Here is a 24,364-nt window from a genome sequence, read left to right as displayed (position 1 = left end):
CCATTTCACACACGTACAGATTACCCACTTTGTATGCGGTAAAACAGGACAAATAGTGTACAAGCAACTCTTTCCTGAAGATATATTGTTTCTGTCTTACTCCCTCTTAACCCCTTTCCATCTCTCTACAACAGGGTACTGTCCCAAACGGAGGGTACTGTCCCAAACGACACCCTAATCCTAATATAGTCCTAATCCTAATATAGTGCTCTACATTTTCAACCAGAGCATTATGGGTCCTGATCAAAAATAGTGCTCTACTTTTCAACCAGAGCATTATGGGTCCTGATCAAAAGTAGTGCACTACATCGGAAATAGGGCGCCATTTCGGACACACTACAGGTGTTCTGTTCCCAAAGGAAGTATTAGATAAGTAAATGCTAATGTTTGTTGTCTTTAACATAGTTTTAGTACACCCTTTTCAAACAGCTGAATATACAATATGTTTGGTTCTGAAAAATATATTTCACAGCGGTTTAGATGGTACAATTGGTTCTCTACACTATACTTGCTTGTTTTGTCACAAGAGGAAGGGAAAGAGAGATTTAGAGAGAGGATGAGTGGGAGTAGAAAGAAGGGGGATGAGGAAGATAGAAATGCACTGAAGAACGAGAGATGTATGAGGTCGTGTAATTATGAATGACTGAATGACACTCTTCCCTCTTTCTCCCTCTCTCTGCTGATATTCAGACAATGTAGAGTGTAGAGTTCACTTCAAAAGCTCCTCTGTGGCTGCAGGACTAGGACTGGGTTGACGGATACTGTACAGATACTGTACGGATATTGCACAATGTAGTGGTCCTACACCGCCATCTAGTGGTCGCCTGAAGCTATTACCACAGATGGATAGGTGCTTATTTATTGGTACAGCTAGCTGTACAGCATTTGCTATTAGTGCGCTGATACAGTAAGTTGAGAAATAGATCTGAAAGCAGAAGTAGGTGAAGACGAGTTTTATTAGGAACATGCAAAAGGGGCAGTCTGCGATTGGAATATCAATGTTTTGGGGCGGCAGGGTAGCCTAGTGGTTAGAGTGTAGAGGCGGCAGGATAGCCTAGTGGTTAGAGTGTAGAGGCGGCAGGGTAGCCTAGTGGTTAGAGTGTAGAGGCGGCAGGGTAGCCTAGTGGTTAGAGTGTAGAGGCGGCAGGGTAGCCTAGTGGTTAGAGTGTAGAGGCGGCAGGGTAGCCTAGTGGTTAGAGTGTAGAGGCGGCAGGGTAGCCTAGTGGTTAGAGTGTAGAGGCGGCAGGGTAGCCTAGTGGTTAGAGTGTAGGGGCGACAGGGTAGCCTAGTGGTTAGAGTGTAGAGGCGGCAGGGTAGCCTAGTGGTTAGAGTGTAGAGGCGGCAGGGTAGCTTAGTGGTTAGAGTGTAGAGGCGGCAGGGTAGCCTAGTGGTTAGAATGTAGAGGCGGCAGGGTAGCCTAGTGGTTAGAGTGTAGAGGCGGCAGGGTAGCCTAGTGGTTAGAGCGTTGAACTAGTTGCAAGTTCAAACCCCCGAGCTGACAAGGTACAAATCTGTCATTCTGCCCCTGAACAGGCCAAAATAAGAATTTGTTCTTAACTGACTTGCCTGGTAAAATAAAATAAATTGGACATTTAAATGAATCATGTACACTGAGTATGTAAAACATTATGAACACCTGCTCTTTCCATGACATAGACTGACCAGGTGAATCCAGGTGAAAGTTATTATCCCTTATTGATGTCACTTGTTAAATCCACTTCAATCCGTGCTGATGAAGAGGAGGAGACGGGTTGAAGAAGGATTTTTAAGCCTTCAGACAATTGAGACATGGATTGGGTATGTGTGCCATTCAGAGGGTGAATGGGCAGGACAAGATATTGAAGTGCCTTTGAACGGAGTTTGGTAGTTGGTACCAGGCGCACCAAATCTAATTTTATTGGTCACGTACACATATTTAGCAGGATGTTATTGCGGGTGTAGCGAAATGCTTGGTCTACCAATATTTGTTTTAGTAGGGGACAGCCCTAGAGAATAATGTTATGAGTAAAGTAGGAAGCATACTTTATAAATGTGCCATAAAAGAAATGTGTATCAGGCCTGGCGACACTGTTTTATGTGTTGACTGAACACGTTTTCTACTCAGCTGGTCTCGGGAAGAAATTACAAGACCTCATTGTCCGAGACCGAGTCAAGACCGAGTCACTCAATACGTGGTCTTGAGACCACAATCCAGTACTACAACACTGGTATTGTGTATACACTGGTATTGTGTATACTCTCATAACAGTACTACAACACTTGTATTTTGTATACTCTCATAACAGTACTACAACTCTGGTATTGTGTATACTCTCATAACAGTACTACAACTCTGGTATTGTGTATACTCTCATAACAGTACTACAACCCTGGTATTGTGTATACTCTCATAACATATTCCAACATCTGTGTGAAAACTGTGCGGTCACACAGATACCAAACAACATATTCCTACTTTTCCTCAGACAAGTGAGGGTAATACCTGTTAATTAGTGAGGGTAATGCCTTTTAATTAGTGAGGATAATGCCTGTTAATTGGTGAGGGTCATATATCATTCACATTCTAAATACTCAATCCTATCACACACACACCTAAACACTATAACCATATAATTTTCAGTTCATTTACGCCGTTTGCTTGAGGAAATAAGAGAGTTTGACGCAGTTCCTTGACTGAGCTGTAGTCATCCACAGTCTCCATCAGAACCCTGCCATGCCCATGTCTCCAGCAGGCCATCTAAGCACCATTAGGTTAGACCGGCTGCCCTTGATGCTAATTAGGAGAGGCTTTGAAGTAGACAGGAGATGTGAGAGAAGGTGTAGGGGATTAGGGTTTACACTCATCTCGTTGCAAAGTTAGCTTTCAGTTTATCTAAAAACTCACAGGAGTGGTCTGTACTGATGATGACTGAATATAGTTGAGCAGTGTAGGGAAATGACTGTTTTATCCCTCCCTTGTAGAAGTCCATTCAACTGATTGAAGATGTCACAAAAAAACTAAAAATAATCAGATAGGAACTGACCTCATCAATACATTTTCGCTAGATGTGTTGAATTTCTTGTGGCGGCAATCATGGAGAAAAGCATCTATGTCCTCCTTCAGCTCACATAGGCTGCTCTCCAGAGGACTCTGTGCGCAATAATGGTGATTAACATGATTTTTGAATGACTTCTGTATTCAACACATATAGATAAATTAAGGTCCCTCAGTCGAGCAGTGAATTTCAAGCACAGATTCAACAACAAAGACCAGGGAGGTTTTCCAATGCCTCACAAAGAAGAGCACCTATTGGTAGATAGGTCAAAAAAACAAACAAAAAAGCAGACATTGAATATCCCTTTGAGCATGGTTGTAACGGTTTTCTTGAGTTGAAGGAGAGGCGGACCAAAACGCAGCGTGGTTATTATTCATGGTTCTTTAAATCAAGAAACTATACATGAATAGACTAACAAAACCAAGAAATGTGGAAAAACCAAAACAGCCCTATCTTGTGCAAACACAGAGACAGGAACAATCACCCACAAAACCCAACACCAAACAGGCTACCTAAATATGGTTCCCAATCAGAGACAATGACTAACACCTGCCTCTGATTGAGAACCATATCAGGCCAAACATAGAAATAGACAAACTAGACATGTAACATAGAATGCCCACTCAGATCACACCCTGACCAAACAAAACATAGAAACATACAAAGCAAACTAAGGTCAGGGTGTGACAATGGTGAAGTTATTGATTACACTTCGGATGGTGTACACCCAGTCACTACAAAGATACAGGTGTAACAGTATAACTTCCGTCCTCGCGCCCGAACCGAGCTCGAACCAGGGACCCTCTGCACACATCAACAACAGACACCCACGAAGCATCGTTACCCATCGCGCCACAAAAGCCGCGGCCCTTACAGAGCAAGGGAAACCCCTACTTCAAGGTCTCAGAGCGAGTGACGGCACACCACCGCTAACTAGCTAGCCGTTTCACATCGGTTACACAGGCGTCCTTTCTAACTCAGCTGCCAGAGAGGAAGGAAACCACTCAGGGATTTCACCATGAGGCCAATGATGATTTTAAACCAGTTACATAGTTAAAATGGCTGTGATAGGAGAAAACTGAGTCTGGATCAACAACATTAGTTACTCCACAATACCACATCTAAACTAGATGGTAACTATGTATTATTTTTGCAATAGTGAAAGAAGTTCAAAAAGTTGTACTTTGTATTATTCAAATAGTGAAATAATTTTAAATTCCCATCAATAGTCAGTAGATTTGATTAGAAGTTGTGGTCAGTAGTTGTGTGGTCCATCTGGTACGGCAGCTGCTCCGCCCACAACCGTAAGGCACTCCAGAGGGTAGTGAGGTCTGCACAACGCATCACCGGGGGGCAAACTACCTGCCCTCCAGGACACCTACAACACCCGATGTCACAGGAAGGCCAAAAAGATCATCAAGGACAACATCCACTCGAGCCACTGCCTGTTCACCCCGCTATCATGCAGAAGGCGAGGTCAGTACAGGTGCATCAAAGCAGGGACCGAGAGACTGAAAAACAGCTTCTATCTCAAGGCCATCAGACTGTTAAACAGCCATCACTAACATTGAGTGGCTGCTGCCAACACACTGACTCAACTCCAGCCACTTTAAAACATTTAATAAAGGTATCACTAGTCACTTTAAATAACACCACTTTAATTATACATCTCATATGTATATACTGTACTCTATACCATCTACTGCATCTTGCCTATGCCGCACGGCCATCGCTCATCCATATATTTATATGTGCATATTCTTATTCATTCCTTTACATATGTGTGTATTAGGTAGTCGTTGTGAATTTGTTAGATTACTTGTTAGATATTACTGCACTGTCGGAACTAGAAGCACAAGAATTTTGCTACACTCGCATTAACATCTGCTAACCATGTGTATGTGATCAATACAATTTGATTTGATGAAATGCTGGTTGAGAAAGAAACGATTGAACAAATGAACGAAACAGCACAGCAAGTAAGTGAAAGAAATAGGTTTTGATTATGTTTTACTGGTAATGGGGACATACGTAAATGCAAACAAAATAACTTTTTTGGTCAGTGTGTGTGTGTGTAAGTGTTTCAACTATTTAACTGTACTAGAATGTTTAAAAGGCTGCTATTTAAAAAAAAAAAAATTGGTATCGAGTTTTTTGGCAAGGAAAATATCGGATATCGGTGCATCCCTAGATGTGGTAAGCAGTTGTGTGGTTGCGGTCAGTTGTTGTGTGGTTGTGGTCAGTAGTTGTGTGGGTGTGGTCAGTTGTTGTGTGGGTGTGGTCAGTAGTTGTGTGGGTGTGGTCAGTTGTTGTGTGGGTGTGGTCAGTAGTTGTGTGGTTCAGTTGTTGTTGTCGTCAATATTTGTGTTGTTGTGGTCAGTAATTGTGGTCACTCTCCTCATAATTCAAGCCGTTGCTAGAAGAGAACAGGTGATGGGTTACTAAAACGGCTCTAGTTACAGATTGGTACACAACGTTTCTAATCCATTTTCGGGTTTGACAAGCAGAGAAGTACAACAACAGTTGTTTGGGAAAAGTTGGAAGATGTGGTAATGCAGTTACTCGAACAGCTGTATCATAAGATCTTAACAAATACGAATAGCAGAGAAGTAGCCAAATATTCCATAAGCTCTAACGGTTTGTCTAACTTGTTTGGGGGTAGTGGACAAAACTGACATTGTTTGCAAAACTGTTACAGAAAATGTTGTTGACACAGTTACTTAAACTTGCTGTAACTTTTTTCCCCAAATGCCGAGAAGTAGACGAATGCTTGAACTGTTTGTCTAAGTAGTTGCAAAGTGGAATAATTAGCTGATTTGTGTCAAAAGTTGCATGTTTTCACTGTTGGTTGAGAGTGATGATGTCACAATGGGGAGCCTTAGAATGTAGAAGAAATGCCGTAAAAGAGGACGGACAAACAAATGTAAAACGTAAAACATTATAACAGATGTCAAAAAGTTGTATACAAGCAACTCGAGTGAGACCATTTCGGCAAGTTTTGAAGTTTGAACAGCGTTTCTAGCTTAAGCGGTGTAGCTGTAGCGAGCTAAAGAATAATAAGTAGTATTATGTTGAATATCTAAGATTGGGTCTCTTGCTGTGCAAGCCCCACAATGACTGAGTGAAAAGATGGAAGCCTGTGCAGAACACAAATATTCCAAAACATGCATCCTGTTTGCAATAAGGCACTAAAGTAATACTGCTATTAAAAAATGTTGCAAAATAAATGTACTTTTTTGTCCTGAATACAAAGCATTATCTTTGGGGTAAATCGAACACAACACATCATTGAGTACCAGAGGAAACCTGGTTCAGTCTGCTTTCCAACAGACACTGGGAGACAAATTCACCCTTCAGCAGGACAATAACCTAAAACACAAGGCCAAATATACACTGGAGATGCTTACCAAGACGACATTGAATGTTCCCGAGTGGCCTAGTTACAGTTTTGACTTAAATCGGTTTGAAACTCTATGGCAAGAACTGAAAATGGCTCTCTAGCGATGATCAACAACCAACTAGACAGAGCGTGAAGAATTTTAAAAAGAATAATGAGCAAATATTGTACAATCCAGGTGTGCAAAGCTCTTAGAGACTTACCCAGAAAGACTCACAGCTGTAATGACTCTTAGAGATTTACCCAGAAAGACTTTTGGCCAAATTTCATATACACAAATGTAAATTTACAAACAGAAAACCACATTTTCGTACCCTACAAAAAGAAATGGAACTGTATTTTAAGACGGTTAAATGCTCTACTAACAAAAAAGCTGTTAGAATTGAAAGTATATGCATGTCCCTTAAGGTCCTTGTGTAATTGTAATGTGATATTGTACCCCCCAGCTCCATTGTCTATTGTTTGTAATCTATGTATGCTTGTGTTCCCTCATGTGCTTTATGTGTTGATTTGTTATTAATAAAAAAATAAACATCTCTGGTGGGAAAATGCGCATATTATCTCATGCAGATTTTTTTAATTTATATATTCGCATGAAAACTGTCTCAAATTGAATGGAAACCTTGCTACGGGTTTGTTTTGTTGTTAATGTGACGTCATTACATCCAGCTGTTTTTATCGACACAAGATAGTTAAATAGAAATGCACTGTAAGTAGACAGTTGCCGTATCTATTTTCTATATGAATTTTCTAAATGTCGACAACAAAAAAAAATCACTGTACAAGTTAATGGAAACACAGCTTATTTTGCATGAGAACCGAGAATCCTACTCATTAGGCTCCACGTGCTTAACCTATGTTACTTGTGTTTTGAGCCGACTTCGCCGTCGCTCACTCCAGGAAGGCAGCCTGGTTCCAAAACGTATGCAATCGTTTTTCACCTGGCGCAAACTGCCCTCACAGGGCTATATAGCTTAGGGCAACACGACAGAAGACTGCTGTCAGACTGAGTGATCTACAACTCACCTTGCATACTAAATCACTTTTTTATTTATTTAACTAGGCAAGTCAGTTAAGAACAAATTCTTATTTACAATGATGGCCTACCCAAGCCAAACCCAGACGACACTGGGCCAATTGTGCTCCGCCCTATGGGACTCCCAATCACAGCCGGATGTGATACTGCCTGGATTCAATCCAGGGACTGTAGTGAGACCTCTTACACTGAGATGCAATGCCTTAGACCACTGCGCCACACGGGAGCCCGAATAGCTACTCATTATTATATGTCATTATTACAAAATTATACGATTTTGGTTTTAGATGTCTGTTTTTTTTGTCTGTGTTAACTTCCAAAAAGTGGAGAGAGGAAATCCGATCATAAAATTACACTTTAGAGTCTACTTATTTGTTGTATTTTTTTTTTAACTATGAAAGTTAGTTAAAGAACAAAGTCTTATTCTTCAATTTACTAACTGAATATAATTTATAGACTTAAAGATACAACTCAACCAACCATAACATTTACAGTTTCAAGAGGAGAACTTGACATTCTGAACAGTTCTTTAATTTGGAGACCGTTCAATGTTCTTGAACACAGGAATCTGAATATCCCGCCTCAGTGGCCAGGGAGACCATGTCTTCATCCGACGCTGCTGAACCCAGCCGTCTGATTGGCTTACACGGAAGGTGTCAAACTTCGAGAAGTGGCGCGGGTTTTTGTATTTTATGCACTACGGTGGCGGGAGATGAGAAGTTAGACAGGGAGATATTTGATTAGAATCTCCACTACTTTTGAGAATTAATCAAATTAGCTTAATGGTTTGAGTTTATTTCTATCTCCAAATATCAAGCTTGCTTCGGGAGGAGAAGGACAACGCAAATGGATGATTTTGGGGTCTACGTTGTTTTGGGAGTGAATGATGCGCCTCTAAAGCTCCTATGGTAAATTATCTAACGTTAGCTAGCCAACCGTGTAACGAGAGTTTTATGTATCTTATTCGATACTAGATGGCTATTTATCGTAAATGTATCGCCTTTTCAAATTATTTGTGTTTGTTAATCGATAACACTAATGTGTGAGTTGCATGGTTTTTCTAAATGCATTTAGCTAGCTAGCTATGCTATCACAAACTTCCATAATCACGCATGGTGCCGCAGTCAACGCTAGATTCTGGTATTGTTACCCCCAACACATGAAGTCTTGTCAACATGTAGGAAAATGCATGATATAAAGTAACTCAACTGTAAGTATGTTTTTGCACCAGCTAACTAGTTAAGTAACAGGTAGCGTTAAGTAGTTCATATTTAACTCTCTTTTACAGTGCAAACGGGTTAGCCCAGTTTTCCGTTGCAGTACCACCGAGTTCCCAGCAGGTGGTGCTGTTTTCCAGGGGGCGATGGGGAGACAGGATCTGCGTCAACGCAGAACTCAACGACGCCGACAGAGTTCCAATCACCATAGGAAAACTGACACCTTATAATAGGTACGTTCCTGTATTTCCAGGGCCAGGACACGTTCAGAAAAACACAACGTCGAGGAAATGTCATGAAGAACAAAAATGCCTCCCTGACATGTAGCACAAGAAATCATTCTATTCGTGACATTGCTATCTGAAAACGTTCCACAACATTTGCTTACTGAACGTGGCCCAGCGAGCTATGATGTAGACAATTACACGGACGGATATTTTTGGAATGTCCCACAAGAAAGCACACACACACTGACTGACTTGTCCAAAGTTAAAGTTTATTTTGCATGTCTCCTAGACCAGTATTTGTCAATCCTGGTCCTGGGGACCCTAAGGAAAAAAACTGAAATGTGCATCCTTTGTATCTCCAGGTCCAGTATTGAGAACCACTGTCTTTATAAGGTAATAGTGGGATGTCAAGTGTTGTAGTGTGATTGTCACATTATCTTGTTCCTGGTTCAGGTGTTTAACATGGGAGCAGTGGGAAGAGGAGAGCTGGACAGAGGGCGTGATGTTGACTGTCAGCTTGGAAGGAGGACACCTGGTGAGTGGATGGATGGAACTGAGGGAGTTGTTGACTGTCAGCTTGGAAGGAGGACACCTGGTGAGTGAGTGGATGGATGGATGGATGGATGGGACTGAGGGAGTGATGTTAACCGTCAGCTTGGAAGGAGGACACCTGGTGAGTGGCTGGATGGATGGATGGGACTGAGGGAGTGATGTTAACCGTCAGCTTGGAAGGAGGACACCTGGTGAGTGGATGGATGGATGGGACTGAGGGAGTGATGTTAACCGTCAGCTTGGAAGGAGGACACCTGGTGAGTGGATGGATGGATGGATGGATGGATGGGACTGAGGGAGTGATGTTAACCGTCAGCTTGGAAGGAGGACACCTGGTGAGTGGATGGATGGGACTGAGGGAGTGATGTTAACCGTCAGCTTGGAAGGAGGACACCTGATGAGTGGATGGATGGATGGGACTGAGGGAGTGATGTTGACTGTCAGCTTGGAAGGAGAACACCTGGTGAGTGGATGGATGGGACTGAGGGAGTTGTTGACTGTCCGCTTGGAAGGAGGACACCGGAGGCGAGTTCAACAAGGCTTCTGTTTGCGGCGAACATGTTGCCAGAGTAACAACAACGAATTGAATAAACGTTCCAAAGTGTTAGGGAAACCTCAAACGGCTTTTTGTCAGGATTACTGTGGCTTTTAGCGACTTCAATCTAAAAAATGACTTAGCAATTCCTATATAATGAACAAAGATATAAACACAACAATTTAAAATATTTTAGAGTTACAGTTCATATAGCAGGAAATCGGTCGATTTGAAATAATTTCATTTGGCCCTAATCTATAGATTTCACATGACTGGGCAGGGGTGCTTAACCACCGGTGGGCTCATAGACCAACCCACTTGGCAGTCAGGCCCAGCCAATGTAGAGCCAGGCCCAGCCAATGTAGAGCCAGGCCCAGCCAATCAGAATATGTTTTTCCCCACAGTCTATTTCAGGAGTATGAGGAGTATTTCTGTCTGAAATAAAGACCTTGTGGGGAGAAAGTTATTCTGATTGGCTGGGCCTGGCTCTACATTGGCTGGGCCTGGCTCTACATTGGCTGGGCCTGGCTCTACATTGGCTGGGCCTGGCTCTACATTGGCTGGGCCTGGCTCTACATTGGCTGGGCCTGGCTCTACATTGGCTGGGCCTGGCTCTACATTGGCTGGGCCTGGCTCTACATTGGCTGGGCCTGACTGCCAGGTGGGTTGGTCTATGATCCCACCGGTGGAGAAGCTGGTTGTCGAGGTCCTGGGTTGGCGTGGTTACACGTGGTCTGCGGTTGTGAGGCTGGTTGGATGTACTGCCAAATTCTCTGAAACGATGTTGAAGGCAGTTTATAGTAGAGAAATTAACATTCAATTATCTGGCAACCGCTCTGGTAGACATTCCTGCAGTCAGCATGCCAATTGCACGCTCCCTCAAATCGAGACATCTATGGCATTGTGTTATGTGACAAAACTGCACATTTTAGTGGCCTTCTATTGTTCCCAGCACAAGGTGCACCTGTGTAATGATCATGATGTTTAATCAGCTTCTTGATATGCCACACCTGTGAGGTGGATGGATTATCTTGGAAAAGGAGAAATGCTCACTAACAGGGATGTAAACAACATTTCTGGGATTTTTTAAAATGTATTTCAGCTCATGAAGCATGGGACCAACACTTTACATGTTGCCTTTATATTTTTGTTCAGTGTAAATTCTACACCCGGTTGATTTATTGTTAAGCGGCAGTTTAAACTGACACTTACGTTCGACGTTCGCTACCTTCTCCGACTGTTCGCTAACGTTAACAGTCACAGCTAACAAAATAACTAATGGACTATGTTAGTCAACGTTCACAAACTTTTCCCCTTGTTGAACGCACCTCTGAGGAGTACTGCCTAAACTACTATGGTATCTATAGAGATGGAGAAAGTGGGATGGTTAGATACATTAAATCAGGAATTATTTATCTGTATCTTATAGAGTGGCAGGAATACCATCTCTAAACCAGAGCACGCAGATATACACAACTATGTATTACATTTGAGACGATCCAAACAACGATGGACTTGACTCTGTTTGTCCTACAGGCCAAAGGGGATATGATGAACCTTGACCTCACCCTGTCCATGAAGGAATACACCCCAGAGGTGAGATCCACACGCCTGGCTCGTCACAGTCCTTCTAGGGCAAGTGTTTCTTAAAGGGTACACATTGTAGTTGTTTCCCTGGCGCTAAAACACCCGAGTCCACGAATGAAAGGTTTGATGATGAGTGGATGAAAGTGTGTAGTGTGCTAGAGTTTAAGAACTAAAATGGGCAGCTCTTTGGGGAGCAGTTAAACACGACTCTGGGGAAGTTCTTCGACACCAGTGAATGTTGGGGAAAGGAGAGGACGCCATCTTGAAATTCAAAATAGATGATCCCATTGTTACTTTAGAACCTCGTTCTATTCAATTTATGTCAATCAAAGTAGACTGCGATATCGGGCTCACGTCCAAAGTTTCTGCAGTTCACCCTGTTTGTGGCAACGTCATTACTGAGTCGCAGTTTAACTTCTTCCATTCTGTCCTCTTTCCTCCCTCTCTCTCCCTCTTTCCTCCCTCTCTCCACCCTCTCTCCACCCCCTCTTTCCTCCCTCTCTCCACCCCCTCTTTCCTCCCTCTCTTTCCACCCTCTCTCCACCCCTCTTTCCTCCCTCTCTTTCCACCCTCTCTCCTCCCTCTTTCCTCCCTCTCTCCTCCCCCTCTTTCCTCCCTCTCTCCTCCACCTCTTTCCTCCCTCTCTCCACACCCTCTTTCCTCCCCCTCTTTCCTCCCCCTCTCTCTCCCTCTTTCCTCCCTCTCTCCACCCTCTCTCCACCCCCTCTTTCCTCCCTCTCTCCACCCTCTCTCCACCCCCTCTTTCCTCCCTCTTTCCTCCCCCTCTTTCCTCCCTCTCCTCTTCTATTCCAGAGTGCTGTGGCCCCTTCCCCTGTTAGGGAGGGGAAGAGAAAGAGGGGACAAACGGGGGAAGACAACGAGGAAGAGAACCGAGGGAAGGAGAACACGTGTCCCATCGACGTGGTGTCGTCATTTTCAGAGAAGTCAACCCCCCTCAGAAAGGTCAGAGGTCAGAGCAGAGGAGGTCAGACCAGACTGTTCCTCCAGAGTGAGGGTCAGGAAGGTGCGGCTCTCACCCCTCAGAACACTCCTCCACAGAGGGGCAAAGGTAGACTGGCCAAGACACCCACTACACAGACTGGTGAGTTAACGTGTGTGTGTGTGGAAAGGATAGATTATTGTGTGTAGACTGCCAACCAGTGTATTGACCCTGGTGCCTCCTCATCGATGCAGCCCCATTGGTCAACCCGTCGGGTCGCTGGGGTCAGAGCCTGTGCCCCATCGACCCCCAGACAGCCATTCTGATTGGAGGGCAGGGATCCAGGATGCAGTTCTGCAAGGACCCCATGTGGAAGCTGTGCACTGGTAAGTTTACCTTAAGACAGGGATATACAGTTGAAGTTAAAATACACATTAGCCAAATACATTTAAAAACTCAGTTTTTCACAATTCCTCGACTTTTAACCCTAGTAAAAATTCCCTGTCTTAAGTCTGTTAGGATCACAACTTTATTTTGAGATTGTGAAATGTCAGAATAATAGTCAAGAGTGATTTATTTCAGCTTTTATTTCTTTCATCGCATTCCCAGTGGGTCAGAAGATGACATACACTCAATTAGTATTTGGTAGCATTGCCTTTAAATTGTTTAACTTGGGTCAAATGTTTCGGGTAGCCTTCCACAAGCTTTCCACAATAAGTTGGGTGAATTTTGGCCCATTCCTCCTGACAGAGCTGGTGAAACTGAGTCAGGTTTGTGGACCTCCTTGCTCGCACACGCTTTTTCAGTTCTACCCACACATTTTCTATAGGATTGAGGTCAGGGCTTTGTGATGGCCACTCCAATACCTTGACTTTGTTGTCCTTAATGCCATTTTGCCACAACTTTGGAAGTATGCTTGGGGTCATTGTCCATTTGGAAGACCCATTTGCGTCCAAGCTTAAACTTCCTGGCTGATGTCTTGAGCTGTTGCTTCAATTTACTCACATCATTTTCCTACCTCATGAAGCCATCTATTTTGTGAAGTGCACCAGTCCCCCCTGCAGCAAAGCACCCCACAACATGATGCTGCCACCCCCGTGCTTCACGGTTGGGATGGTGTTCTTCAGCTTACAAGCCTCCCCAATTTTTCCTTCAAACATAAGTGGTCATTATGACCAAACAGTTCTATTTTTGTTTCATCAAACCAGAGGACATTTCTCCAAAAAGGTACGATCTTTGTCCCCATGTTCAGTTGCAAACCGTGGCTTCGTCCTTGCTGAGCGGCCTTTCAGGTTATGTTGATATAGGACTCATTTTAATGTGGATAGGTACAAAAGTATCTATATTTCCTCCAGCATCTTCACAAGGTCCTTTGCTGTTGTTCTGGGATTGATTTGCACCTTTCGCACCAAAGTACGTTCATCTCTAGGAGACAGAACGTGTCTCCTTCCTGAGCGGTAATGATGGCTTCGTGGTCCCATGGTGTTTATACTTGCGTACTATTGTTTGTACAGATGAACGTGGTACCTTCAGGCGTTTGGAAATTGCTCCCAAGGATGAACCAGACTTGTGGAGGTCTACAATTTTTTTTTTTTTTTAGGTCTTTGCTGATATCTTTTGATTTTCCCATGATGTCAAGCAAAGAGGCACTGAGTTTGAAGGTAGGCCTTGAAATACATCCACGGGTAACGTCCAATTGACTCAAATTATGTCCATCAGCCTATCAGAAGCTTCTAAAGCCATGACATCACTGTCTGGAATTTTCCAAGCTGTTTAAAGGCAGTCAACTTAATGTATGTAAACTTCTGACCCACTAGAATTGTGATACAGTGAAATAATCTGTCTGTAAACAATTGTTGGAAAAATTACTTGTGTCATGCACAAAGTAGATGTCCTAACCGACTTGACAAAACTATAGTTTGTTAATTAACAAGACATTTGTGGAGTGGTTGAAAAACAAGTTTTAATGACTCCAACCTAAGTGTATGTAAACTTCCGACTTCAACTATATATCCTCACCTCAATACCAATATCAGAGCCGTAATAGATGGTGTATGTAGCCCCCTGTCGATACCAATAACAGAGCCGTAATGGAGGGTGTATATAGCCCCCTGTCGATACCAATAACAGAGCCGTAATGGATGGTGTATATAGCCCCCTGTCGATACCAATAACAGAGCCGTAATGGATGGTGTATATAGCCCCCTGTCGATACCAATAACAGAGCCGTAATGGAGGGTGTATATAGCCCCCTGTCGATACCAATAACAGAGCTGTAATGGATGGTGTATATAGCCCCCTGTCGATACCAATAACAGAGCCGTAATGGAGGGTGTATATAGCCCCCTGTCGATACCAATAACAGAGCCGTAATGGAGGGTGTATATAGCCCCCTGTCGATACCAATAACAGAGCCGTAATGGAGGGTGTATATAGCCCCCTGTCGATACCAATAACAGAGCCGTAATGGAGGGTGTATATAGCCCCCTGTCGATACCAATAACAGAGCCGTAATGGAGGGTGTATATAGCCCCCTGTCGATACCAATAACAGAGCCGTAATGGAGGGTGTATATAGCCCCCTGTCGATACCAATAACAGAGCCGTAATGGATGGTGTATGTAGCCCCCTGTCGATACCAATAACAGAGCCGTAATGGAGGGTGTATATAGCCCCCTGTCGATACCAATAACAGAGCCGTAATGGAGGGTGTATATAGCCCCCTGTCGATACCAATAACAGAGCTGTAATGGAGGGTGTATATAGCCCCCTGTCGATACCAATAACAGAGCCGTAATGGATGGTGTATATAGCCCCCTGTCGATACCAATAACAGAGCCGTAATGGATGGTGTATATAGCCCCCTGTCGATACCAATAACAGAGCCGTAATGGAGGGTGTATATAGCCCCCTGTCGATACCAATAACAGAGCCGTAATGGAGGGTGTATATAGCCCCCTGTCGATACCAATAACAGAGCTGTAATGGAGGGTGTATATAGCCCCCTGTCGATACCAATAACAGAGCCGTAATGGATGGTGTATATAGCCCCCTGTCGATACCAATAACAGAGCCGTAATGGATGGTTTATATAGCCCCCTGTCGATACCAATAACAGAGCCGTAATGGATGGTGTATATAGCCCCCTGTCGATACCAATAACAGAGCCGTAATGGAGGGTGTATATAGCCCCCTGTCGATACCAATAACAGAGCCGTAATGGAGGGTGTATATAGCCCCCTGTCGATACCAATAACAGAGCCGTAATGGATGGTGTATATAGCCCCCTGTCGATACCAATAACAGAGCCGTAATGGAGGGTGTATATAGCCCCCTGTCGATACCAATAACAGAGCCGTAATGGAGGGTGTATATAGCCCCCTGTCGATACCAATAACAGAGCCGTAATGGAGGGTGTATATAGCCCCCTGTCGATACCAATAACAGAGCCGTAATGGAGGGTGTATATAGCCCCCTGTCGATACCAATAACAGAGCCGTAATGAAGGGTGTGTATATAGCCCCCTGTCGATACCAATAACAGAGCTGTAATGGAGGGTGTATATAGCCCCCTGTCGATACCAATAACAGAGCCGTAATGGAGGGTGTATATAGCCCCCTGTCGATACCAATAACAGAGCCGTAATGAAGGGTGTGTATATAGCCCCCTGTCGATACCAATAACAGAGCCGTAATGGAGGGTGTATATAGCCCCCTGTCGATACCAATAACAGCCGTAATGGAGGGTGTATATAGCCCCCTGTCGATACCAATAACAGAGCCGTAATGGATGGTTTATATAGCCCCCTGTCGATACCAATAACAGAGCCGTAATGAAGGGTGTGTATATAGCCCCCTGTCGATACCAATAACAGAGCCGTAATGGAGGGTGTATATAGCCCCCTGTCGATACCAATAACAGAGCCGTAATGGATGGTGTATATAGCCCCCTGTCGATACCAATAACAGAGCCGTAATGGATGGTGTATATAGCCCCCTGTCGATACCAATAACAGAGCCGTAATGGAGGGTGTATATAGCCCCCTGTCGATACCAATAACAGAGCTGTAATGGATGGTGTATATAGCCCCCTGTCGATACCAATAACAGAGCCGTAATGGAGGGTGTATATAGCCCCCTGTCGATACCAATAACAGAGCCGTAATGGAGGGTGTATATAGCCCCCTGTCGATACCAATAACAGAGCCGTAATGGAGGGTGTATATAGCCCCCTGTCGATACCAATAACAGAGCCGTAATGGAGGGTGTATATAGCCCCCTGTCGATACCAATAACAGAGCCGTAATGGAGGGTGTATATAGCCCCCTGTCGATACCAATAACAGAGCCGTAATGGAGGGTGTATATAGCCCCCTGTCGATACCAATAACAGAGCCGTAATGGATGGTGTATGTAGCCCCCTGTCGATACCAATAACAGAGCCGTAATGGAGGGTGTATATAGCCCCCTGTCGATACCAATAACAGAGCCGTAATGGAGGGTGTATATAGCCCCCTGTCGATACCAATAACAGAGCTGTAATGGAGGGTGTATATAGCCCCCTGTCGATACCAATAACAGAGCCGTAATGGATGGTGTATATAGCCCCCTGTCGATACCAATAACAGAGCCGTAATGGATGGTGTATATAGCCCCCTGTCGATACCAATAACAGAGCCGTAATGGAGGGTGTATATAGCCCCCTGTCGATACCAATAACAGAGCCGTAATGGAGGGTGTATATAGCCCCCTGTCGATACCAATAACAGAGCTGTAATGGAGGGTGTATATAGCCCCCTGTCGATACCAATAACAGAGCCGTAATGGATGGTGTATATAGCCCCCTGTCGATACCAATAACAGAGCCGTAATGGATGGTTTATATAGCCCCCTGTCGATACCAATAACAGAGCCGTAATGGATGGTGTATATAGCCCCCTGTCGATACCAATAACAGAGCCGTAATGGAGGGTGTATATAGCCCCCTGTCGATACCAATAACAGAGCCGTAATGGAGGGTGTATATAGCCCCCTGTCGATACCAATAACAGAGCCGTAATGGAGGGTGTATATAGCCCCCTGTCGATACCAATAACAGAGCCGTAATGGAGGGTGTATATAGCCCCCTGTCGATACCAATAACAGAGCCGTAATGAAGGGTGTGTATATAGCCCCCTGTCGATACCAATAACAGAGCTGTAATGGAGGGTGTATATAGCCCCCTGTCGATACCAATAACAGAGCCGTAATGGAGGGTGTATATAGCCCCCTGTCGATACCAATAACAGAGCCGTAATGAAGGGTGTGTATATAGCCCCCTGTCGATACCAATAACAGAGCCGTAATGGAGGGTGTATATAGCCCCCTGTCGATACCAATAACAGCCGTAATGGAGGGTGTATATAGCCCCCTGTCGATACCAATAACAGAGCCGTAATGGAGGGTGTATATAGCCCCCTGTCGATACCAATAACAGAGCCGTAATGGAGGGTACAAGGCCTTCAGGAAGTGTTCACAGCCCTTTACCATTTCCTTGTTTTGTTGTTGCAGCCTGAATTTAAATGTGATTTACGTTTAGATTTTGTGTCACCGATCTACACCCAATTCCCCATAATATCAAAATAGAATTTAGTTGTTTAGAAATTTGTTTAAAAACATATGTGTGAAAAGCTGAAATGTCTAAGTATTCTACCCCTGTTATGGCCTAAATAGAGTACAAATGTGCTTCACAAGTTGGATGGACTCACTCTATGTGCAGTAATGGGGTTTAACATGATTTTTTTAATGACGACCTCATCTCTGTACCCCACACAAGGTTCCTCAGTCAAGCAGTGAATTTCAAACACAGATGCAACCACAAAGACCAGGGAGGTTTTCCCAATGCCTCGCAACGAAGGGCATCCAATCTTGTAGATGGCTAAAAAAAATTAAAAGCAGACATAGAATATCCCTTTGAGCATGGTGATGTTAGTCATTACACTTTGGATGGTGTATCAATACACCCAGTCACTACAAGGATACAGGCGTCCTTCATAACTAATTTGCCAGAGAGGAAGGAAACCACTCAGTGATTTCACCATGAGGCCAATGGTGACTGTTAAACAGTTAGTTCTCTCCTATCACAGCCATTAAACACTGAGGATGGATCAACAACCTTGTAGTTACTACACAATACTAACCTAATTGACAGGGTGAACAGGAGGAAGCCTGTACACAAGCCTGTATTCCTAAACATACATCCTGTTTGCAATAAGGCACTAAAGTAATATTGCCAAGAATGTGGCAAAGAAACGTACTTATTGTCCAGAATACAAAGCATTATCTTCTGGGAAAATCCAGGACAACACATCATTGAGTACCACTTCATATTTTCAAGCTTGGTGGTGGCTGCATCATGTTATGGGAATGCTTGTGATCGGCAAGGACTAGGGAGTTTTTTTTATTTTTAGGATAAAAAGAAACTGTTTAGCACAGGCAACAACATCCTAGAGGAAAACCTGGTTCAGTCTGCTTTCCAACAGACACTGGGAGACATTCACCCTTCAGCAGGACAATAACCTAAAACACAAGGCCAAATATACACTGGAGTTGCTTATCAAGACGACATTGAATGTTCCAGAGTGGACTAGTTACAGTTTTGAATTAAATCGGCTTAATTCTATAGCAAGACTTAATAATAGCTGTATAATAATGATCAACAACCCACTTGACAGTATTTTAAGTTTAAAAATAAATAAATAATGACCCAATATTGAGCAAAGCTCTCCCTAAAACGATTCACAGGTGTAAAAGATGATTATATCATGTTTTGATCTGGGTGGTTGAATACGTATCTATTCAAGAGCTATTTGTGTTTTTATTAATCATTGTATATACATTTTTTTAGATGTTTGAATTTCTTTCACTGACAAGAGTATTTTGTGTAGATTGTTGACAAATTACAATTAAATCCATTTTAATCCCACGTCGTAACACAACATGTGAAAAATGTCAGGGGGGTGTGGTTACTTTCTGAAGGCACTTTAGCCAGCTGTGTTTTTCTTGTACTTTTGGATCTTCGTTTTTAATTGGTTCACTTGACACCCTCACTTCCTTTTTTTTGTCGACCCTTCAGAGGACATGTCATGGGTTCCCGCGGAGACGCTGGCAGAAGGCCCCACCCCCGAGGCCCGGATTGGCCATACAGCGACCTACGACCCTGATTCCAAAAGAATCTTTGTGTTCGGGGGTTCTAAGAACAAAAAGTGGTTCAACGACGTTCACATCCTAGACACACAGAGCTGGAAGTGGAGCACAGTGGAGGTGAGACTGGACACATACACCTAATAATCTGGGACTGGATAGGTGTAAGCTTGCATCTGTGCAAATGTAATAACATGAATGATCTTTCTACCCTCCTCTCCTTCTCTCCACCCCCCCCTTCTCCCTCTCCTCTCCAGGCCCAGGGAAAAGTACCTCCATTAGCCTATCACAGCTGCAGCATGTTTCGGGGTGAACTATTTGTCCTGGGAGGGGTGTTCCCTCGCCCTCACCCTGAACCCGACGGCTGCAGTGACTCCCTCTACATCTTTGACCCACATCTCTCCATTTGGTACCAGCCCATCGTCACAGGCGACAAGCCCGCCCCCCGCTCAGGGTGAGATGGACGGATCCAAACCGAAAACGCTTCAGACCATTAGTTAGAAAGAGCGCTCCTCTTTCTAACTCTTAGTTCACATCCACATGGGTAGCCTGGGCTCAGATCTGTTTGGTCTCTTGTCAAAATCCATTGCCTATTGTCAAACCAAACATGACAATAGGAAGTAGGTACGATGGCACAAACAGACTGGCAGCTAATACCTGGGTTGATTTTTAGCAAGTTAAAGCGCAGAATAGCTGTACAAATAACTTCTATAGTTCAGATCAGAGGATTACCAGATCAGTCTTTTGGGGGAGGGTTCACTCTTTTCTCTCCCTCTGGCCTTCTTCACTCCCTTTTCTCTCTCTCTAACGCTCTCTAACTCTCTCTCTCACATTGACATGGCAAGTTCATTATTACTTACATTGTCAAAGTATACATATCGAAAAATATATATTTATATATAAATAAATGGTGTGACCAACAGCAATAATAATAGTAGTAGTGGACATGGGATGACCTCTCTCCCTCCCCCCTCTCTCTCTCTCTCTCCCCCTCTCTCTCTCCAGTCACTCGGCCTGCGTTATCCAGGGGAAGATCTATGTGTTCGGAGGCTGGGACACCCCACTCTGTTTCAACGACATGTACATGCTTGACCTGGGTAAGAGACACAGGCTTGTTTGTCCAGTAGGTCTGTGTGTGGTGAGACTTCCTCCCTAACTGCCATTCAGTTTACTCTTCATGGCCCTCCAGCTTGTCTGACGGTCTGCGATACAATTGGCCGGTTAGTTATTAGAGGGAAGTCATTGGAGGACTAACATTTTAAATGAGATTGTCTTTGTTTATTTAATTATTAGTCACGGTTTATTTAATATTAGTCACTGTATCTTTATTGATTTATGGATCCCAACACTCCCTGGAAAACAGTGGCAAGTGTTGCTGAATGGACGAACCCTGACTAAAGTGAATGGATTGTTTTCATCAGGACTGATGGAGTTTTCGTCTGTTCAGACCAACGGATCACCTCCCTCTCCTCGCAGGTAGGACTAACTAATACACACGAATGTAGGTTACAGAAACAGTTTAAAGACTCAATGAGTCTCATAATTCAGACAGCCATCTTTTATCCATCCTTTAATGTAAATTGAACCTTTTTAACCCAGGAAGTGCCGTTTGAATCGCTCTCTTATTATATAAGGGAGAACCTGTAATCGATACAATGCTTTGTCTTCATAAATGTTTTCTGCTTTTGGATACTGCTGCTCCTCACTATGAAAGTTGTAACAGAGCAGGTCATGTTACATGGATGTGTGTGTTACAGCTGGCATGGTTGTGTGTTACTCTCTGACTCTACGTTTGTGGTCCACGGGGGATACAACGGGAACCAGGCCCTCAATGACACCTTTACCTTCAACACAGGTCAGACACACACACACACACACCCTGCTTCTCGCCACACACACACTCCTCCAGAACCAGGCTCTAAACACTGTGTGTGTGTGTGTTGCAGACACCAACACCTGGACTGAACTGGTTCACCCACAGCTCTCCGTGCCCAGAGCTGGACATTCCATCATCACCATGGCGCTAGCCAATCAAAACCTTTCATTCAAGGATGACGGCAAAGAACGAAACTCCGACCGTACCCCCAAAACCCTGCTGGTATTTGGAGGGGGCGACAACGAGGGGAACTTCTATTCTGACCTGACGACCCTGACTGTCACTGAACTGCTGGACCAGAACTAATGCTGTGTTCATAACCAATTGGGAATTTACCACGTACAACTGGGAAAACTTGAATGCCTCTCCAAAAGGTCATTACTGGTGGGACACTTGTATATTATCCCTGAGCTCCGACTTCTCCCACATTCTGACCTCCCTTTAAGTAAGGAAATGACCCCAATAACCGCAATTTCGGCAGCTAAATGCAATAACTAAACATTATTCATAAAAAGCTTTCTATTCATGTTTTTTTTTACCACTATAATTTGTTTGTGAGCATGATAACAGTACTTATAGTTTTGTGGTTGACACAGCTTGTTTGCCATTAGCCAATCAAAGTTCAAACCAGTTGGATTTATTCACGTGCTATTTACTTCCCACTTGGTTATGAACACAACATAAACCACATGAGTGGAATCCTAAATGGCACCCTATTCCCTATATAGTGCACTACTTTGGACCAGGGCTCTGGCCCCACACACAGCCCCTATGGGTGTATTAGAGAAATCTCACAGATCTTCAAAGTCTGCCGTTTTCACGTCATTAGAAACAGGAAGTGCTAGTCGTTTGTTTTCAAATGTCTCTCAGTGTGATGAGGGAATGGTCAGGACTGATGTTATTTATACATTAAAACATGTATACTTTCCAGGAAATATATATTTCTGTAGTGCACTGCTTTTGACCAGAGCCCTATGTAGGGAATGGGTTGCCGTTTTGGAACTCACGCCGTCTGGGTCGTGTTCATCGGTGTGCACACTGTAGCAAAACTGCAATAGAAAATGAGGGTTCCTTATTGGACACATTTTAAGGTAGTTGTTCTATTTCGGACAGTTTGCTTCCTATTGAATACAACCCTGGGGTTTATAAAGTGAGGATTTATGGTTTGACTGAACCCTTTTACACTTCAAGTGCAGTGGTTTTTATTATTATTATTTTGGTCAGCCTAGAGGTATGACGTGTGTACAAGCTGCTTATTACATTTCATATTTTTTAACTTTAGATGGTCATTAACCAGAGTGGAACTGAAGCATAATTTGAAGCCGGGTTGCCAGTTTGTTTCTGCTCACTTTCCAATTGAATTCCATAACTCAATCGGACTGGGAAAGCAGGTTGTAGACTATAAAAATAAAAAAAATGTAAAACTTAGTCATAGAAGTAAAGAATTCGTTTTTTTTCCCCCTACGTTCCAATTATGTTTTTTAAAGCTACCCAAGTTCTGTGTCTCAGGTACTCGCATTCTAATTAGAGCCTGACCGATTTTTATCAGCCGATATTGGCCTTTTCAACGCTATATCGATATGGGCTGAGAAACTATATTCAATTAATAGGATGTGGGGGAATCTTGTGCTTACCTGGACACTTGTGACCATTCTCATGATGTCACAATGTATGAAATCAACATTTTGAAGCTTAATTATTTGACAATTGCTCTTTTTTGAATGACAATTTTGAGAATTCTGTGAATGAATTTTTTTTTGTTCATTTTCCCCATTGTAATACACATATATCGTCAGGTTTATTGGTATGGATCTAGTTTCAAAATGGTGTTGCTTTCATTTCTTAGGCAGATTTTTTTTTTATTTTTGTACATTCATGCTGAATAAACAAAGATACTAAAAGATACTCCCTTGTATAGTCTTAAAGAGAATGACTCATAGCAGGCTGATTCGTGTAGCCTAGACTTGAGATGGCTATAGATCTATTACAATGGCCTCTGCTGAGAGACGAGTCAATAGCTATCATGTTTTTCATCTTTCCTTTGTAGAAGGTGGTCCAAGTTCCTTCCCCTCTGCCATTTTTTTCAATGGGTTTCGAGAAAGTGTTGAGTAGAGGGAGATGCAAGGAATTGAGGAAAGATGAATTGAGAAAGTCTGTTTGGAGACATCTCTTAGCTATGGGTGAGTAGGTAGCTAGCTATATGACAGTAGTGGTATCTGTATTTTGAAGAGAACCTACTGCGGTCCACTCTTAGAAATCAGACTGATTATTGGTATACAGTCTGAAACGAGGCACTGCAAAAGGAAAGTTTCCTAACGAGCCAGAATGTTGAATACAATTACATTTAGACTTACTCTACCGGTTATCTCTGTGGTTGGTCCTTCAGATGAAATGTAAAACAATCTACAGGACAGTATTATTTACCTGACTTTTTACAGTGCATGGACTGAAGTAGACCAATTCTATCATCTGGCACGTATGTAAAAACACCTGCAAGACATTGGTTCGTATGCATGGTTCGCAGAGTAAGTTCAAGTATTCAACATTGATGACAGACCAGGGATATTAAGGTTTATAAATGTGCGTTGCGTTGCCTACACAATTTGAAGGCATCGCTACATTAAGTGAATATTCTGGTTGCAGCTGTATCCAACACCTGTACGGCGTATACTTTCCGTAATATACCGAGTTTACCCGAAGTCAGAGAGCGCCCCCCGCCCCTTCCTCCAGTCGTGGTTCAAGCGGCCATGTTCGCTCGTTCGTCACTTGTAACCACAGCCACA

At 43.4% G+C, this 24,364-nt stretch overlaps 1 protein-coding gene across 6 annotated transcripts; it reads left to right on the top strand.

Annotated features, from left to right (window-relative positions):
• Nucleotides 1-8,050: 8,050 nt before the first annotated feature.
• Nucleotides 8,051-23,486, top strand: krcp (kelch repeat-containing protein). Of its 6 annotated transcripts, none has more exons than XM_036987229.2 (12): nucleotides 8,098-8,376; nucleotides 8,757-8,918; nucleotides 9,366-9,447; nucleotides 11,536-11,595; nucleotides 12,400-12,688; nucleotides 12,781-12,912; nucleotides 19,638-19,825; nucleotides 19,963-20,159; nucleotides 20,711-20,802; nucleotides 21,127-21,181; nucleotides 21,463-21,560; nucleotides 21,652-23,486. In XM_036987229.2, the coding sequence occupies exons 1-12, from the start codon at nucleotides 8,315-8,317 to the stop codon at nucleotides 21,885-21,887; spliced, it is 1,653 nt and encodes a 550-aa protein (XP_036843124.2). In that variant the 5' UTR covers nucleotides 8,098-8,314; the 3' UTR covers nucleotides 21,888-23,486. The 6 variants fall into 6 exon arrangements, 5 of the variants coding, with proteins under 5 accessions (XP_036843125.2, XP_036843124.2, XP_090039544.1 ...); XR_016483044.1 differs by having other exon boundaries at nucleotides 8,136-8,376; nucleotides 21,069-21,181; XM_090183418.1 differs by having other exon boundaries at nucleotides 8,138-8,376; nucleotides 9,366-9,507.
• Nucleotides 23,487-24,364: the final 878 nt, after the last annotated feature.

This window comes from Oncorhynchus mykiss, chromosome 9, assembly GCF_057628025.1.
Source record: "Oncorhynchus mykiss isolate SJ-2025 chromosome 9, ASM5762802v1, whole genome shotgun sequence".
Taxonomy (NCBI): domain Eukaryota; kingdom Metazoa; phylum Chordata; class Actinopteri; order Salmoniformes; family Salmonidae; genus Oncorhynchus; species Oncorhynchus mykiss.
This window is presented reverse-complemented; position numbering and strand designations above follow the sequence as displayed.